At 42.2% G+C, this 19,522-nt stretch overlaps 1 protein-coding gene across 1 annotated transcript in view; it reads right to left on the bottom strand.

The window, feature by feature from the left end:
* LOC102226881 (T-cell differentiation antigen CD6-like) overlaps positions 1–19,522 on the bottom strand; it is a 42,743-nt gene that overhangs the window by 22,325 nt on the left and 896 nt on the right. Inside the window, exon 3 of the mRNA XM_023345348.1 lies at positions 19,156–19,215. Within this exon, the coding sequence (XP_023201116.1) occupies positions 19,156–19,215 (60 nt within the window). The remainder of the gene's footprint in view (positions 1–19,155; positions 19,216–19,522) is intronic.

Below are 19,522 nucleotides of genomic sequence, written 5' to 3'. Positions count from 1 at the left end.
CTTCGCCATGCCGCCACACCCAGCTGCTTCATCGCAGCCGGTCAGGGCTTGGATCCACAACACACCAACATGTCTTCTGTCTCTGGACACAGTTTCATGTTGATTAGGTCAAAGGGCTAAGATAGCGACCGTTCACAGTAAAACATGACACTTCCTGTTCTCAGGGGGCGTGGCCTAAGTGATGTCATAATTTCACCTCAGGGTATTTTAGGACACCTAATGATGATCAATAACTGAAAGGTTGGTGTCTCTGTGAGTTTCTGTGCAGGATATATAAGAGTTTCGTGTTTCATGGTGAGTAGGTGAACTTTGACCCCTGGTAACCGCCCTTCAGCAAGCTCATACAGTCACCGTTTTGATAACTTTAAATCAAACATGCCTTATGATCAGACTTATAAAAAACCTAACAATATTCTTCCATGAAAATTCCCTCCAGTGTCCTGAGCTGGTGGAGTTCGTCTGGCAGATGTTGAGCCACTCGTCCTCCGTCAGCGTTAGCTTAGCCTCCTTTTCCCGTGTATTTTTAATAAATAATGTAGATGTTGTTTTATTATTTTCTAAGCACATATATATTCTGGACAGCCTCTTCTTATAAGATTTACCTTTATAAGCATCAATAAAGATATTAGTGAGGTCCTGATCATTGTTTTCCAATATTTTAATGTTCTTATTAAAGTGCTGCCTGAGCTGCAGGTATCTGAAAAAGTCTCGTTTGTCAAGGTCAAATTTTTCCTGCAGTTGGAAACTTTCCAGCTCAGCTCCAGAAGAAATCACGCAGTGTGATGTCACGTCTTTTCTGGTTAGTTGATTGAATTTGGAGTCAAGTTGTACAAAATCCCTATCATGCTCCATCCTTCTTAATAACCTCGTTTTCCTCTCTAAAAGTGGAAAACTCTCTAAACCAGATGCTGAGAGGGACTTTTGTGGAAACACTCAACTCACCTGCATCTATAGTCTCCAGGTTTTATCCCCCAGCAGAGCTTGTATGGGTTTCAGTTTGACTTAATTCTAGTTCTTTCCATTTTGCTTCATAACCCTCTTCACACCAGTAAACCGCGAATTGCAGTTGTGCTGCTGTGTAATAATTTTCCAGACATGGGAGCGACATTCCTCCTTTATCTCTTGGTAATTGTAAGGTTTTATCACAGACCCTTGGTTTCTTATTCTGCCATATAAACCTGGAGATGATCCGGTTCCATCATTAAACTGCTTGGTAGGAATTTCTACTGATAAAGATTGAAAAAGGAACAACAGTTGAGGTAAAATTATCATTTTTATGATTTCTATTCGGTTGTACAAATCGAGCGTCAGGGGAGCCATTTGTCCAGGTTATTTTTTAACTTTATTAGTTATAGTACCATAATTTACTTTGTATATTTTGTTGAAATTTTTAGTAATGTTAACACCTAAATATTTCATGGTTCTTGTTTTCCAATTAAATTTGATTACTTATATCTTCTTTGGGTGAGTAGTTAAAGCACAGGGTCTGAGTTTTTCCAATATTTAATTTATAACCTGAATAAAGTCCAAATTGGTAGAGGCAGGACATGAGGTTAGGTAGACTGGCATCTGGGTCAGATAGGGTCACCAGGACATCATCGGCGTATAGACATGATTTTTATTCTTTCCCCTTAAATATGATTCCCTTAATTTCTGGGTCCTCCCTAATTTTGTGAGCAAGTGGCTCTATAAAAGTGCAAAGAGAATTGGGTTCAGAGGACATCCTGGTTCCAGAGGGATTGTGCCTGAAAGGCCTCCATGTATTTGATCCGGGCTACTGGCGAACTGTATATTGATTTTAAACCATTTATGATTGTATTATTAAAGCCAAACCTCTGCAGAACCAGATATAAGTATTCCCATCATACACAGTCAAAGGCTTTTCAGCATCGAAACTGATTGCTTAAGATTTCAGATTATTTCTGCTCATAATGTGGAACCAGTGTAACGCTCGCCTCACACTACCCTGTGCACGTCTATTTTTGATAAATCCGTCTGGTCTGTATCAATCAGTTCGGGGATAATATTTTCTAGTCTACTAACAATTATTGAAGTGAATATTTTATAATCAATGTTCAGGACTGAAATGGGCCGGTATGAGCTACACTCACTTTTATCCTTTCCTGGTTTCGGTATAACGGATATTATCGCTTGTTTCCAGGATGGTGGCGTCTCCCCTCCTTTAAGCACATGATTAAAACATTTTAACAGCAAAGGTGTTATAGATCTCCTAAAGATTTTATACCATTCAGCTGGTAATCCGTCTCCTCCTGGTGACTTACTAGCTTTCAGTTTTGAGATGGCTTTATCGACCTCTGCTGGTGTTATATCTGCAGATAACCACTTATTTTGCTCATTGCCAATTGAGGGGAGATCCAAAGAATCTAGAAACTGTTTTACTGAGGGTGGCTCAGTTAACTCGGGTTGACTATATAAGTTCCTGTAGTATATTTCAAATGATTTATGTATTTCGTCTGGGGAGAAACACAACTGGTTGGAAATGGGGTTTTTAATTTTAAAGATGGATCTGTCAAGTTGTTGTTGTTTTAGTCGCCAGGCTAATATTTTTTTCGCTCGGGGTCCATTTTCATAGTAAGTTTGTTTAATATATTTGAGATTAAGTATCACTTTGTCGTTGAGTTTCTGATTTAGGTCGACTTTTATTGCAGCTATTTGCTGTAGCAGAGCAGGGTCTTTGGTTTCAATATGTTTCTGCTCTAAAATGTTTAGTTGTTTAGTCAGGTCATTGAATTGCTCAGATTTTTCTTTTTTCTTCCTTGATGCCCACATTATAATTTTTCCACGCAGTACTGCTTTTGCTGCATCCCATAATATACTTGGAGACATTTCTTCTCTGTTATTAAATTCAACATATTCTGTAAATTCCTTGTTAACGAATTCCTCAAATTTGTTATCGTTCAACAGAGCTGTGTTAAGTCTCCATATTGTTGTCTTAGGGTGAGAGTCTAAATGTAGTTTCAAGTATACCCCAGAGTGATCCGACACATCCCTAGTACCAATACTACAGTCTAGGACCCTGCATCTGTCTGCTCTAAATAGGAAAAAATAATTAATTCTTGAGTAAACACCATGAGGGTGGGAGAAAAAGGTGAACTCTTTAGCCAATGGGTGGCATTCCCTCCAGACATCCAATAAGCCTTTTAATCATTTTGTTTATATGCAGGGATTCTGAGTTGATTTTTTTAAAGGGTTTGAAGAATCCAGGGAAGGATGCAGTTGTGCATTCCAGTCCCCTCCACATACCAACATGCCAGATGTTTCAGTCAATATAAGATCAAATATTTTATCAATAAATGTTTTGTCATGTCCTGGAGGCCTATATATAAAGTTACTTCGTTTGAGTCTAGTGTTCCCCTCACCAAAACAAAACGGCCTTCTTTGTCTGTAATTTGTTCGGATACCTGGAAGTCCATATTATTTGCAATTAATATTGCCACGCCCCTAGTGTTTCCATTTGAGTGGGAGGAATAAAATGTCTTTTTAAACCCCATTTTTTAAAAATTTTTCATGATTCTGTTTTGTTAAATGGGTTTCTTGCCAGAAGATAATTTGTTGCTGTTCTCTCTTCATCTTAGCTATGAGCTTTCCTCTTTTAATTGGATTCTGTAACCCGTGCACATTAATAGTTATAAATTTATATTGCTGTTGGAGCATAAATCTTTAAATGGATAAATCCCTCTAACTTACACATCCAAGGTGACCTTAACAATAAAACATTTGTAAAAATCAAAAACAAGGAACCTGAAACTTGAAAACATACTAAAGGAACGACTTCCAAAACAAAATGACTCAATAAGGAGTCCTGGGTGGAGAGAAAAATCCCCATGAGACTCTCTCCATGGGGGGTCTCTCCATGGGGGGTCTCTCCATGGGGGGTCTCTCCGGTGCAAACTGACATAGCTCGGTATGAGTTTAACTCAGTGCACAATCAGAGCCTTCAAACCGGCTCCCAAAACTACGGTCATGTGTTATCTATTATTTTATTTTTTTATCAGTAACGTATTTCTAGTTAACATTAGCGAAAGTTGAATGAAGGGATATTATAATGATGTCTGCCAGTGTCTCAGTTCTTAGTCCACACGCTGGATCAGATCACTGATCGCTCATCTTACCGCATGGTTTTACCGAGCGGCGCTTAACTTGGAGAAGCGGCAGCGTCTCCAGCCTCATGGCGAAATCCGCTGAGTTTTTTCCGTGCTCTCTCTCCGTGTGCATCGGAGCTCCGTCGTTTGGCCTCCACCATCACCCAGGACAGTCTGTCCAGTTTCTCCATCGGCGCTGCCGTGAGATAACCATCGTTGCTATTGCCGTCGGGAGCGAGACCTCTCTTCTGCAGGTCCTTCATGGCCTCCGCCGCGCTGCTATACGTGACCGGGCCGCCGTCAAAAAACACTCGGAGCTTCGCTGGCTGCGGGGTTTGGAAACGGAGACCTTTTTCTTTCAGAAGTTTTCTGATAGGGGCGTAAGCTTTCCTCTTCTTTTGGGTCTCTGTCGGGTAGTCCTGGTCGAAATAGACCCGCTGCTGGTTGAGGTGTACCTCTCTTTTCTTCCACGCGGCGCGAAGCACCAAATCCCTGGTTCTGAATGCCAGAAAGGCGATCACCACCACGGAGCGGGGGCTCGCATTCTGCGGCGGTTTGGGACCCAGAGCCCGGTGGCAGCGTTGTATAGCTAGATCTGTATCCTGGAGAGACAGCTCAGCCTTAATGAAACCGTCCATAAACTCCAACAAATTGTCTCCCTCTGTGTCCTCCGGAATCCCGTACACACGGATGTTGTTTCTGCGTGAGCCTGCTTCTAAATCAGTCAGTTTGGCTTGAATTTGATCTTGGTTGCTTATAGTTTGAGACAGCGCCTCTTTCACCGCCGCGGTCCACTCCTCCATTTCTGCCACACGTTTTAACGACTCCTCCGTTCTCTTCTGGTTCTCTTTTATGTCCGACACGATTTCGTTTAGTCTTCCATTAATCTCTTCTTGAAAACGTCTTAAATCTCTCTTCATGTCGGCGGAGAAGTCGTCAGGAAAGCAGCTCAGCTCTTCCTTCACATCTGCCCGGTAGTCATGTGTCGGTCGCTAACGATCCGGCTCTAAGAGCCGGCTCTTTGAAGTGAACGATTGGAACCGGCTCCACAATGGGAGCCGTTTTAGGATCCTATTTGGGAGCCGGTTTTTTTCTACAGTATATCGCTGTCTCTCCACCTCCCTGTCGTTGTGCTTGTGCTCTGCAAGTGCCAGAGCCGATAGTTTTTCCCCACATTGTTTTTTTTTTTGTCCTGCGGTGCCTCGCTGTCTCTCCCCCCCTTCTCCCTCTCCTTGCGCGTTTTGCTCTTCTGCCAGAGCGGAGAGTTTTTCCCCTAGGTCGGTCCACTGCCCTCATGTCAAGCGTGTGCTCCACACATCTGACCAATCACACATAGTTTCAATTAATAATGTGGCGGGAAAACACTGAAAAAAAAGTTTATCTCCACTTTTTTTGTGGAAACGGCAGGCAATTGGCCAAGCTGTATAGCGTTCGTCGGCAGGTGTTTATGTACAGACACTCACTGAGCGTCAAGAAGCACAGAAAGAAGGGGAGTCAGTGTGAGAACTGAATAGGTGAAAATAAATGAGTGACATAAAACGGAGCAAGATTTGGACTCATGTTAATGATACATCAAGCTCCAGGGCAGAGTGCAGACTGAGCAAAGTCAGCATTTCCTATCTGCAGGCTCGACAAACAACCTGCAGCCACATGTGGACATCACACGCATCGGTATTGCTATAGCATTGTTATGCGGCATTTTTACTCATCATAAGTGCTTAACAATGTCAATAATGAAACAAAATATTATAAAATTAGGTTTAAGCTATAAATTAATTAATAATGTCAAAAATCTATATGGGGAGCCGAAAGAGCCGGCTCTCCACAGTAAGAAGAGCCATTAGAGCCGCATCTCGAAAAGGAGCCAAAAATCCCATCACTATTATAAAGTTCTCTGTCTGTTTGTTTTGATTTACCGTTACTTTTTGATGCCTTTCCCCTTTTCATCATAAAATAATCGATTTTAGAGGGTTAATTCAGCTCTGGCAAGGGGGAATTAGACGACCGAGTTGGGAGCTCTGGTTCAATGCGTCTGCTCACCTCAGCGCCATAACTGGAAGTCTAATTTTTAATTTTTAAACCAAGCAAACATCAAGAGAAATAAAATCCTGGAAGGAAAAACTGGAAAATTTATCCTGAATAAAAAATGTACAAAGACTCCTGACTAACACTGAAGCTCAAACTAGTATTTTCAGCATCGAGATAATAATAATAATAATTTTTACTTTATTCATCCCAGCAGGGAAATTATTTCGCAGTTACAGCACACGACAAGGAGCTGCGTCTGCAGGCAGCCAGCTGAGCCGTGTCAAGAAAACTGGCATAAGGGTATGAGATCTGTCCAGGCACACGCAGAAAAAGGTGCATAATGGCTTGGAAGAAATAAAGTAATCTTGTGGTTTGGTTAAAAGTTAATTAAGTTGAATATGTTTGAATAATATGAGTATAAGTAATCACTCAATAACTTTCTGCAAAGAATCTCTGATTAAGGATCTGTAATGATTTAACTATGTAATGATTATGTTTAATGATTTATTGTCAATGAATATGAAGTTGAAATCATTTGAAATTAATTCAAACAGGCTTAACAACAGGTTGAATGGGTTTACTGAAATAGAGGAACGTGAGATATAGAAAAGAGGGGAATGCAGTACAGCCCTGATAACAGGAAATGTCGCAAGCAGTTCTGAACAGATGGCCAGGGCACACAGGGGGGAGGGTGCGGTGAGTTTGGCTTTACGGTCAGCAAAAACAGGTTGGGAAATGTGGGGACTTTTGTCATGAGAACACAGCAGATGTGGAGAAAGTCACGTAGACCAAACCTCCCCATACACACACAGGGTGGAGAAAGGTATAAAAAGGGGCTGCAAAGAGGAACCAGTTGTTCCCAGTCCGGCGGCGCAGAAGAAGAGACAACCTGCAGGAGCAGATTGAGCTACGGACCGCACTTCAGAACTACGGGGGAGCTCGGACTTCACACCGCCAAGAAAGGACTGGGTCCCATCGCCCCATCTCTAGTTCTTCATTCGACCGTCGGTCTCGTCTCAACCCAGCAATTTCAATTCTGCAACAAGACTTGGAGGAAGGACAAAGGTCCCTCAGGGATGAGGAACTGGGTTTTGCAAAAGGATTCGGACCCGTTCTGCTTTGTTTCCTTTCTAAGGAGGATTTTTCCACACAAGGCAAAGACCTCTACCAAGGATGCTAGAAATTCCTGTTGCCAAAAGATCCACCATCGTCTGGGTATGAGTTGAATCTGCTCATTGAAATTCCATTACAGAACGTGCGACTTAAAGTTAGGGAAAGGAGACAGGGTAGTAGGATTGTACATGTAAATTTTATTACACTGTTTTTGAATTATATACGATTGATTATTGATTTGTATGTCGCATATCCTTGCTTAAGCTTGCTTAATAAATTTATACCATAAAATTCTAATGAGGTTGGTGGACATTGGAATTAATAAAGTCATTTAATCTTCGTTCAGTTTTTTTAATTAAGGTAAAACTAATGTACATGATTCCAGTAAATAGGAGGCTTCGTAATTTCCTTTGGTGAGAGTAAATAATGACCCTGGGACTTACATCTAAGTCACTAAACATAATCTAGCCGGTTCCAAGTGCAAGTTATGATTTAGAAAGTGGGCTACCGTTAACAGAAGTGGTTATTGGAATTATGCAGCTGTGAGGGCTACTCAGCTGATTGTTTCTTAACTGTAAAGGGTCATAACTTCTGGATTGGAGGTAGTTAGAGCTAGACGAATCACTTTCGCCACCAGTTTAAATAGATTATCTCTTATAGAGTACTTTTAGAGTACCCAGGTCTCAGAGATTTTCCGGACCTGTTGGACAGAGAACTGGTCAGTAGGCAGCCCTGGGACGTAGTGAGGAGTGGGCGGGGCTGACTATTGCAGGATAACCTTCAGCCGGCACCATTTTTTGAAGGAGGACATGCGGCAGAGGTCGTCGGGACCGGGAGTCGAACCCGCGACGTCCGCGGGTCTAAGGCCTCCAAATGTGGGGCTAACCCGCTGCGCCACCACAGCAGGCCCCGAGATAAAAGAAAGAACTATTCTTGCTCGTTTAAAGTGAGCATGGAGCTTGAAATCCTTCCCTTCTGCTCTGTAGACAGTAGAACTGCGATGCTTCGGTCTGAATTCCTCGTTTCTCCTGTTCTGAGGCGTTTTACAGAAACTGGGTTTTTTAAATGTGAAGGAGACATTTCCACCCTCCAGGTTCCACTCCACCCCCTTCGGCCATTTCTGTAGTTCGGTAGCAGCGATTATCTACCGGCAGAGAAACTTTCTACATATTGGAGCCAGAGTCTGACCCAGAGCAGCAGAACCTGCAGAACCGCGCATTCACATGAAGGCATGGCAGTGATGGTGTGACTGGATTTACTCCCTCTGCATCCACACCAACTAGCTACAATATGGAGCGTAGTTTAACTACAGCCCATGCATGTCAGATAACTATTCACATATTAATGCTACCACAATATGAATGCATTAAACGAAGGACGTCGCCGAATGCATTTGGATCATTTTTGTTCCCCAAGACAAAATCAGCAAAAACTAATAATTATATCCAAAGCATGCAGAACAGTTGTATCCTCCAGGAGGCAGCTAGCAGCTAGCACACAGCGCTAACAGGAGGCTCAATGCTGACCAATGGCCAGGACGTCATTACCAACACAGCATTCGTGTCTGAAATCAGCTTTGCTGTCACTTTAGCGTTATTAGCAGCTTAGCGCTTCGCCGTGTCTCTCGTTTCCATAGAGAAGGAACTGACCCTCAATCAGACCAAGTCTTTCAGAAAATCCCTCCTGATATCCTGGCGGAGGTTCCTGAAACACTCGTCCTTCAGTCCAAAAACGGACTTTCCCCTCTGATGTGGGAACATTCCTGAGAAAACTGACATTAACCAGAAGAGGCTCTGATGCCGGCGGCGATGTGAGACTCCTGAGCGTTAATACACGCATTACTGAACGGTTCGACTCGCTAACCTGCAACTTCAGCACAACTGAACTTGGACTACAAAATCACCGACAGGAAACAAAATGGCCGATTCTCAAAACCGATTAGCTGGAAGTCGTGACCTTGTTCAGCATTTCCACAGCAAGTGGTGACGACAAAGACAAGAAAGGGTTACAGGCAACGGAGAAAAATTCACAGACTGAAAAATATAATCTAAAAAGAATATAAAGACGTCTTCACAGCACCAGCAGAGAAGACAATGTTCGCACTTAGACACTCAAAGCACAAAAAAATATTTATGGGCTAAAAAAGTGGATTTTGTATGACTTATTCCCTTATAAGCTCTGCCTTCCAGCGTGTGAATGTGAGGTTTACCTGGAGAGAGCGAGCTCAGCTGGAGGATCCAGAGGAGCTGAAGCAGCTTCATGTTGGTCACAGCGAGGAGATGATCCTCCACATCAACTTCTTCTTCTTCTCAGACTGAACTCTGCATCGCAGCAGGAAGTGACACATCAGAGGCTCCACTCTCTTCTTCTGCTTTCAAAATCAGCTGGACATGAAAAATACAATGATTGGCAGCAATAAATGATGTGCCAAGCTGCTGTGCCTAAGTATACATGGGACAACTGTGTGTCTGCACCATTCTGTGTCAGTAATGGAGTCAGACAAGGAAGCTTTTTATCTCCTGCATTGATTAATCTTTATACGGATGAGCTCCCCAAGCCGCTAACCCTGTGTAGAACCGGCTGTGTGGTTGGAGATACAATTACAAATCAGTTCATGTGTGCTGATGACTCAGTGGGTTTAGTCCAAGTTCAGCTGGTCTTCAGAAACTGCTCAATGTGTGTTCAGCTTACAGTGAACGACATGATGTTCAGTTCAAACCATCCAAAGTCTCATTTGATCTGTCGCATTCAGGAGGACAAAATCAGGGCGTTCCCTGATGTCAAGCTGCCTGGGATCTTACTGAACGTCTCAAATCAAGTCAAACATCCTGGTCACATGTTGGCAGACCGTCCATCTGATGGTGAGGACATTTAGCGTCAGGTTCAAATGTGTTCAGCCAAATGTCCACTCCGTAAGTTTGGATTCTGTTCTGATGAAGTCAAACTGAACTTGTTAGGTCATATTCTCCATCACTGTACCTGTGGTGTAACTTTAACGAAGCCAGCCTCCAGAGAGTGAAGATGTTTTATTACGAAGCATTAAGATTTGGTTAAAAAAGTCCAGGTGGACCAGAGCCAGCCAACTGCTTGTATCAGCTCTTTGATGGCTGTTTGAAAGAAAGCTCATGTATTAATTTATTTACCGTTTAAACGAGTCTAATAACAGAATTATCCTGTTAAATATAGTGCAGTAAGATACTCATCTGTCCTTGGGAGACATTGGTACGACTGCCTCCTGAATGATTAGAGGTCTCTTCATGTGCTTTTATTCTCTTATTTTATTGTTTTTCTTTTCAAAGTGATTTGGACTTTGAGTCTGCAATAAAATCTATCTAATAATAATTCAGAAAGCCAAAGAGACGTGATTTTAAGTCAATTACAGAAACTGCAAGAACATTTGCAAAACATAAATGACAGGAAATCTGATCAAAACTGATTAATTAATTTCTGGTTTTATCAATAAAGTAGGTTGGTTCACATTTTAACCGACGGTTGCAGATTGGACTCAAACATATTTAAAAAATGATTTCAAAACAAGCTCAACATGAAAAACAAAATGAAGGATGACACTTTACTGGTGGATTAATAATATTTCATTTCTCTTTGGGATCAATAATGTAACTTTGAATTCATGCCAATAAACTCCCGGTTTCACCGTGAGAGGAGGGACGGACCCAAAACACCAGAACCTCTCACGGCCGTTTACGTTTGCTACTTAAAAAATAACATTTAATTTTAGCATTAATTTAAGCAAATCACAGTTATAGCAACAAAATGGCTGAACTTCCTAACATCTTACCCAAACCGTGTGCTTCTAGAAAACGGGCTGCTAGCAACACGAAACATTTTAGCTCCAACTTGTCCTCGGGCTTTTGGCTGCCGTTAAGCTGTCTTTGTGTTAACAGTTACACCGGAAGTTTCCCCTTCACAATAAAAGCATCGAATCTAATAAAATAAAATAAAAAATAATAATCAGAAATGTTACTCCCACCACTGATAAAACATTTAGAAACACTTCAGAACATTTCAGTGTAGAACAATTTGACTATGTTTTTAAAAGTGTAGCATCAGATAGAGCCCCTGATGCTACACTTTTAATATAACTGTTATAATTCTTTGGAGAAAACAAAAATGTTGTTTGGTGCAGCTTTGGGAAGCGTTAAGCAAAAAGAACTTGTGACAATAATGAAGCAGGATGTCATCACCACCAGACCAATCAGACGTCTCAATACAGATCATACAATGTTCACTAAAGTTCTAGCAGCTCCATCAAAACTACATTTATCAGATATAATTAGTTGAATCTGGTCTTCTAAAGGGTAGATGAACTAGTAATAACTGGTTCTGGATCTAACTGAATCTCCCCAGTTAACTAACTATGATGGTTTTGTCTTGTTCTGGATTTCCAGAAAGTCTTTGATTCAGTGGAATATGTTTTTATATTTTACACATTTAAACAGTTTGGCTCTGCAGTAAAATGTTTGGGTTCAATCAGAATGCAGTGAACAGAAGTTAATAGATGTACCGTCTCCTTAAATGATGGACATGTCCAACATCTACCATAAAAAGGTTTGGGCGTTTAGAGCCTCACCTCCTGCTATCACAGTCGCAGATCTCTGAGCCACCTTCAGGAGACGCTCGAGGCTTCAGGGTTTGCAAATTAGGAACCAGAATATTATCATAAGTCAGCTAGCAGATGACGCCACTGCTTGTAAATGAAAGGTCAGATCTCACTGGCCATCCAAACTCTGGACGTATTTTCCAAAGTCTCAGGCTCAAATCTAGATTTAGAGAAAAGTGAATTGATAAGCCTCCATAGTTGCTCTCAATAATTATTAGCGACCACCAAACAAACCAAGTCGCCAAGACGAGGAATCGGTCGATCAAAACGTAAATCCAGTTAAGATGGCTTTGTTTGCATCAATATCTTCAATATCCAAGGCAGAACATCAGTGAATAACCGACATCCATGTCCCAAAGCAGCATAAAACAGTTTCAACAGCGATCAGAGACAAAAAATAACATTCAAGTTTAAAGCGCTCAGCAAAAAGCAGACTTGCCCCATCACCCACTCACTAAAGTCACCAGGTGAGCAACAGGTGATCCACAATCACTACCAACCCCACGCCGACCCACCACAATCATCGTTACGCAACAGGAAGACCAGACTGCAGGGTGGATACGTGGGAATTTGGGTACCAAAAACTGAAAGCAGTGCCAAACTAAATATTGAAAATAACTTACACAAATGTACACTGATATTAAACTATTGGTTCCAGAGAGCTAACTCCTTTTGGTAGGATCCTAATGACCAAAATGGAAACTTTATCAAGATTTATTTACCCCAAAAAGTATCAAGAACATAATAAAATGAAGCTTTAACTTCATCTGGAGAAGGAAACATCACTGTTCTATCAAAAGAAGAAATGCAGTTACAAGTTATGAAGATGGAGGAATTAAAGCAAGAGATTTTGAAACAATGAATGATGCTTTAAAACTAAAATGGCTGCTATCTAAGAAGTAATGAGATCTGGTTTGATGTCCCATCCCTGGTATGTAGGGAAATTGGAGGCCTGGATTTCCTGTTGAGATTTTACTTCTTTCTGAAGGACTTGAGAATTTTCACCCGTCGCAGTTTTCCTTTTCGTCTGATGAAGTCTGGTTTCTCGCCAGTTGCAGGTATGTCACTGGATATTTTTTTTCATTAGATATGTTCTGATCATTTATTTGACTGTCTGGGTTACAGTTGTGTTGTTGTGGAGAGGAGGGATGGAGCGAAAGTGAGGAGGCGCCGTCTGTCCTCTCCGGTGAAGCATGGCTGCGGAAAGCGGCAGATCCTGCAGCGTTTCCGTCCGACGCGCCTCCTCTTTCTGCTGCTGGAAGTGGGGAGACGCAGTGGATTGTGGGATTAATATTCTGCTCCAACGGTTACCAGCAGATAATCACAGCAACCAAAGCTGTCAGCAAATCGGAAGATGATCAAAAACAAGAAGTTCAGCAGATCAGCGGACGAGGCTTTAGCATTCACAGCACCAATACTCATTTACAACAGTTCAGAAATTACTTTTAAAGCAAATATGAAGTGAGAAATGGTTTATTTTCATTTTATAGTTTTTATTTATTTTTTATTTAGCCTTAATTTATGATAAATATGTATTATACCTTTAATTACTAGTGATCTTTAACAATAATCAGTATTTTAGAGCCGACACGTCTTCAAGCTTTGGTCCATCTTCATCGTCTCCTCCTCATCGTCCACAGGTTGTTCAAACCGTCTGCTCCGTTGTCCTCACCGATCTCAACTTTGCTAATGATGTTAAAAGCAACTTTACTGCTAGATTTGCTGCAGATTTGACCTTTTGACCTACAGATGAGGAGGTGAGGACCTACCGTGCCAATTACAGTAAACGCGGATGAAAACCATGCTCAGCAGAACAAGAACAAGAAGCCCAATAGACAGAAATACGATGCTGAAATGTTGCGAAGTCAGACCGCCTGCAGGACGAATGAATTTTGGACCTGGCAGCAATGGACAAACATCAAATATATTAAGATTTACAGAATCAGCTCATATTCCTAAAACTATTTTTTGTATAGACTAACGCTGTGGTCATCAACTCAGTCACACCTTCTGTGGTTACTCCAAAAAACGCCTTCGAATCTGCAGGGAAAACAGGAAGAGAAAAGATTCAAGCTAATCCATAATGTTTAGGTTTAAGGTCAAATATTTCAGATTCTTTATTACTTTAAGCAAACAGAGAAACTGATGGTTTAGAATGAAAGGATCCAAAAACTAAAATAAAGTTAAACCAAATGGAGAAAAGACAGGTGGGATGGTTGGACGCAGGGCCGACCCAAGGCATAAGCAAACTAAGCAGCCGCTTAGGGCCCCAGCTCCAGCAAGGGGCCACTCAGTGGAGTTGATTTTTTTTTTTTAGCAATAATTTCTATGTCATTATAATAACAAAACCACACAATTTCATCATGAAGTGATTTGTTTTTACAATAATATATATTTGATGATGAATGTAGAAATCTTTATCTTATGGAAAAAAAGAAAATAATAAATTGCTCTTGGGGCCCCCTGGTGGCCGCGGTAGGTACCGCACGCTTCGCCGGTACCGAGCTGCCGAGCAGAACATCCAAAGGTCCAAAGGTCCGGTCAGAAGTTAAGTTAGTAAAACTACGTCTCAGAAAAGGACTGATCCTTCAGGGAGGGAGAAAAGAAAGAGAAAGAATAGAAAAAGCCAAAATAAAGGTTTGTTTTAATGAGCCTTGCTAATGTAATGTAAAAGATTAGTAAAGCTGCTAACAGAACATTAGCTTGATAGCGACCTGGACCGGTCCAGTTCAGCAGTAAACATTTATGCTAGAGTTTAAACTTTAAATGAGTTGATTCTCATGGTGGCTCTGGATATTTCTGAGCTATTTTGGCTTCAAACCGTGATCTAAAATTCTAACTGTTGATTGCAGCCGGTCCATATTGTCAGCAGAACCAGAGGGCCCCAAAACCACATTTGCCTTAGGGCCCCATGGAGGCTTGGGCCGGCCCTGGTTGGACAGCTTGGTGGTAGGATGGATTGATGGTAGTACGGATTGATGGTAGGAGGGTTGGATATTTGGATGGTAGGATAGTTTGATGGTAGGATAGTTTGATGGTAGGATAGTTTGATGGTGGGATGGTTTGATGGTAGGATAGTTTGATGGTTGGGGGAATGGAAGTGAAATCTGATGGGAATTTAACTTTGAGCCATTTTGATATTTTTGTATCTTTAGTTTTCATTCGTTTTTTGTGAAAAACATTTCAAATGATTGCAGCTCCTACCAATGAAGCTCATCACCGCATCCACAAGAGGAGTTTGTGTCCAAATGTGGACATTAGCAGAAACACGTCAGCTTGGACAGTTCATGTCCAACAGACCAGATGTTTGATGGAAACTGACCTGAACACACCACACCAGCATCCTCTTTGTGTCCGCAGTCGGAGTTTTCCTGGACACCCGGACAGAACCACAGGTTCTGCTCGTTCCCGGTGCAGTTCAGCTCGTCTAGGTGAATCGGTCCGCTCCCTGGAGGGAACAATCCATTCTGACCCGTCACCCTGAGAGCGATCCCACAGTCGAGCTGGTCGCAAACCACGTCGCCATTATTCAGGTCCCATCTGTCGTCACACACCGTGCCCCATTTTCCGTCCTTCCAGACCTCCACCCGCCCGGCGCACTGATCCTCATGTCCCTTCAGCCGAACAGAGTGATGACCTGAAGACAACATGACCAGGATGTTAAAGCAGGAAGTTCACATATGAAAACATGCTAATAATTTAATTAATTATTCTTTTAACGAATCATATTGAGTGAAATCTGTCCTGAGGACGTATCAGCGCGTGTTTGGAGGACTGATGAGACGGAGACGTTTGTAAAGACAATGAAAGATCACCACGTTCTGATTCTGTTACAGGTCATGTCCCACTGCTGAGATTTAAACCAGATGAGTGAAAAAGTGACACACGGAGTCCTGACTGACAATATGGGATTTTATTTCCATTGATGTCAGCTAAGGATCAACATGATGAGGAACAGTTAGCCCTGTGGCCTCGGTGGGTGGAAGCTGTCCACACCTGTCCAGGCTGTCTCCAGGTGGTTCCAGAGGGTCATGGCTGCAGAAAGGACTGTTCCACCTTCAAACGCTCTGTCATGCGCTTAATTTTCCTATTAACTAAAAAAATTGCGGTTTGTGATACACCAAAACTCATAATTGCTTCAAAAAATGTACATCTTTTGTTATATTTTTCATCCATGGAGGTCGCCTTGTTTTAACTGATGGACGATGCGGTTTGCTCCATTCTGCGCTGTAATGTACAGAGTAAACACAAGAAGACTAACTTCATAGAGTTTATCATGTGGTGTTTGACTGGTGTAATTTTAAATAATGCCATATGGTGTCACTGTTGGCTGTAAAAAAAAAATAAAAAAAACAAAAAGTCAATCTGGATTGCTTCCCACAGGAAAAAACAAGAGCACAGTCTGATGGCGTATGCTCATCTGACACAACACTGATTCCAAACAACTTCTGAAGGATCAACATTTGTGTCCTCAACATTTATCTCCAGAAGTCTTTGAATCATTTGTACAAGCAAAACTGACAAAGGCTCCAATAGGTGATCGTTAACCTTAATGAGCTAAAAATAAAATGCCGTGCTGAAGGTTTTTAACCACAAAGCGCCTAAACCCCACATCAGACTGACAGCGTTGGAAGCTAACGGAGCTCTGTGGCATTAATACCGGTGGCACTACTGCTGCCCCAGACGAAGGCCAGACCCGGAGACCGGACACAGAGCTAGAGAAGTACTTACTGGACCACACAGTCCGACCAGGTGAGTCTCATTCATTGTTTCATTATGAACCTGAAGGCAGCAGCAGCTGATACGGACAACTCTTCCTCTTCCTCTGTTTGCTCCTCCTCATCATCACCTCGTTATTTCTAGTTCTGATCGGTTTCAATTCGCACCGGTTCAATTTGAAAAGACTTAATAACGTTACTCATCACTGTTTTGACAGGGGGAGCCAGGCAGTTGGACCATTACACGTCATTTACCCAAAATGCATTGCAGCGGGAACAAGATGGTGACATTCCTGTGACAATGTTTTATTAAAATTTATAAAAACTGGGTGTGTCGTGGTGGTATTAGTCGCGCGGACCGGGGGAGAGTGGTGCGCCGCAGCACTCTGATGTTGTTTTGTTACTCATTCTGCTGCAAGTCGGCGGCTCAATTTTGACGCGCAAGACGTAACCGGTAAAATCCGGTTTAGGATTTTCAAAATAAAAGATCCGGAAGTAGTTCATCATTTCTTGCGCGGCCCGGTACCAATTGGTCCGCGGACCGCCCGGTGGTTCGGGACCACTGGCGTAGGGGATAGCGCGACCAACGTTTGGAGGCCTTGAGTCCTCATATGAGCGACACTAGAGCCACAAAATACCCCCTGGAGGGGAGAAAAAAGCATTTTTATAAAAACTAAACAGCGCAAAGTATTCTTACTGTATTGCTTTACATCTACAATAAAGTCTATTGTTGCAACTAATTGTGGATCCCTTTAAAGCAGGGGAGTCAAACTCCAGTCCTCCAGTCGCTGTCCTGCAGCTTTTAGATGAGCCACAGGTACAAAACCCTGGAATGAAACGGCTTCATCACCTCCTCCTGGTGTAGAGCAGGTCTCAGAGCCTTAATGACCTAATTATTCTGTTCAGGTGCTGCAGCAGAGGCTCATCTAACAGTTGCAGGACTGCGGGCCTACAGGACTGGAGTTTGAACCTTTAAAGCAGGGGTGCCCAAAGTCGGTCCTCAAGGGCCGGCATCCAGCATGTTTTAGTTCTCTCCCTGGTACCAACAACCTTTTCAGCATGTCAATGTTCTTCTTAGGCTTTCTAATGAGCCATCATTTGATCCAGGGAGAGAACTAAAACATGCTGGATGCCGGCCCTTGAGGACCGACTTTGGGCACCACTGCTTTAAAGGTATAAAGCTTTAAAGGTTTTGTGCTTTAAACCGTTAAAGCACAAAACCTGTGCTTTAACGGTTTTGTGGCCTTTATTTGAAAGTGGTCAGACAGGAAAGTGGGAACTGAGAGAGGAGGAAGACGAGCACTAAAGGCAATCAGGCCAAGACTTGAACCTGTGCGGCCGCATCGAGGGCTAAGGCCTCCCTAGGTGGGTTGTGCTTTACCCCTGCACCACCACAGCATCCCAATCTTCCTCATTTTAAGATCATTTGAAACAAAACAAATTCTTTTTTTTTTTTGAAGAATGAGGAAAGTCTTACCACAGACCACTTCTGTGGTGATGATGCAGTCTGCCATCTCTACCTGTAAGCACTTCTGCAGACGCCAATCCCGGAAAAGACACTGCTGGTAGCACTTGATGTTGGGAGGCGGCGTGGTTTTATTCACAGCATAAACTCTTCCACATTTAAGGTCCTGGCAGACCTGGTCAGCCAGAGTGTCTAAATAATCTGGTGGGAGTGGAACCGCCTCCCCACTCCTGTCTCCAGGCATCCTGAGAGTCCACCTGCATGTGCTGCCGAGGTGATGAACATAAGGGTCGTCTGAGGGCACAGAGGGTCACAGAGCAGAGGATGAGGAGCAGGATGAAAACTGAAAGTACTCAAACATCAACCACTGAGGAACAAATCTGGACCAGAAATCTGCAGCAACCTGAAGGATTTTAGAAACAGAGAACAGAGCGTCATCAGCGTAGCATGATAAACAGATGATGATGTTTAAACAGTCTCAGCAGAGCTGCAGGACATCTTAGTAAACTTCTGAAAAAGCCAAAGACGTTTCCTGTGGAGCTTTTTCAGAGTATTTTTGAATAGAATTTGAATTGAATTATTAAAAGCAGCAGAAAAGCTTGTGATGCTTGTACTCAAAACTTCTGCTCTCAAACTTTTCTCCTTCCGCTCAAAACTGGTTTCTGCTGGAATTAAATCTCCGCTTGCAAACATCTTTGCTCTGAATCATTTTCTGCTCTCACTCGGAACAGAAAAGTACCGTCGCCTAGCAACCTCAGCCTTCTGATGTACATTTAAAACTATTAACAGAAAATGTATCTATAAACCTATCCATCATGCACACTACTATTTCCTGTTGTCATTTTAGCGATTGGTAACATCCTGTTAATCATGGGTAATGCAAAAAAAAAAAAAGTTTCCATTCCAGCTCTGCAAAACACGGTCAAAAGAAACTTCATCCTAGCACAATAACTTTTTATTGAAAAAGGTCTTAGTCTGGCCTGAATAGTCTTTAGTAACAATCCGCCCTGAATACATGATTAATGTGATTCACATGATTGACATCAACCACTGGAACCGGAACAGCAGAAGTCTGGTGGAAAAGCTGCAGACCAATGTTTTACTCACAGTCAAACTCTTCAGGCGTCTCTGTTGTCAGAGGGTCTGGAGTGAAAACATCAAGAAGAACTGAAACAATAAAAAGGGAGATTTGTTTTTTAATTTCAGAGCAGCGTGGAGCAATAAGCTCCAGAAACACCCAGAACATTTAAACCAGGAGCAACACGCTGAGCTTCATCGCTCAGTTTGTGGTCGGAGGGAAACTATCAGAGCGATCTGACCTTAAAATATCTTTATGTTTGTTCTTTAAACCAAACCTGAACAGAAATAAAATATTGTGAGGAAATTTTACCCTGAATAAAATAGATTCCAAATGAACTTTAAAGCTCAAAGTAATATCTTCATGTTGGAGAAACCAGCTGCAGTCCTGCTGTTT

This window comes from Xiphophorus maculatus, chromosome 13, assembly GCF_002775205.1.
Source record: "Xiphophorus maculatus strain JP 163 A chromosome 13, X_maculatus-5.0-male, whole genome shotgun sequence".
Lineage (NCBI taxonomy): Eukaryota > Metazoa > Chordata > Actinopteri > Cyprinodontiformes > Poeciliidae > Xiphophorus > Xiphophorus maculatus.
This window is presented reverse-complemented; position numbering and strand designations above follow the sequence as displayed.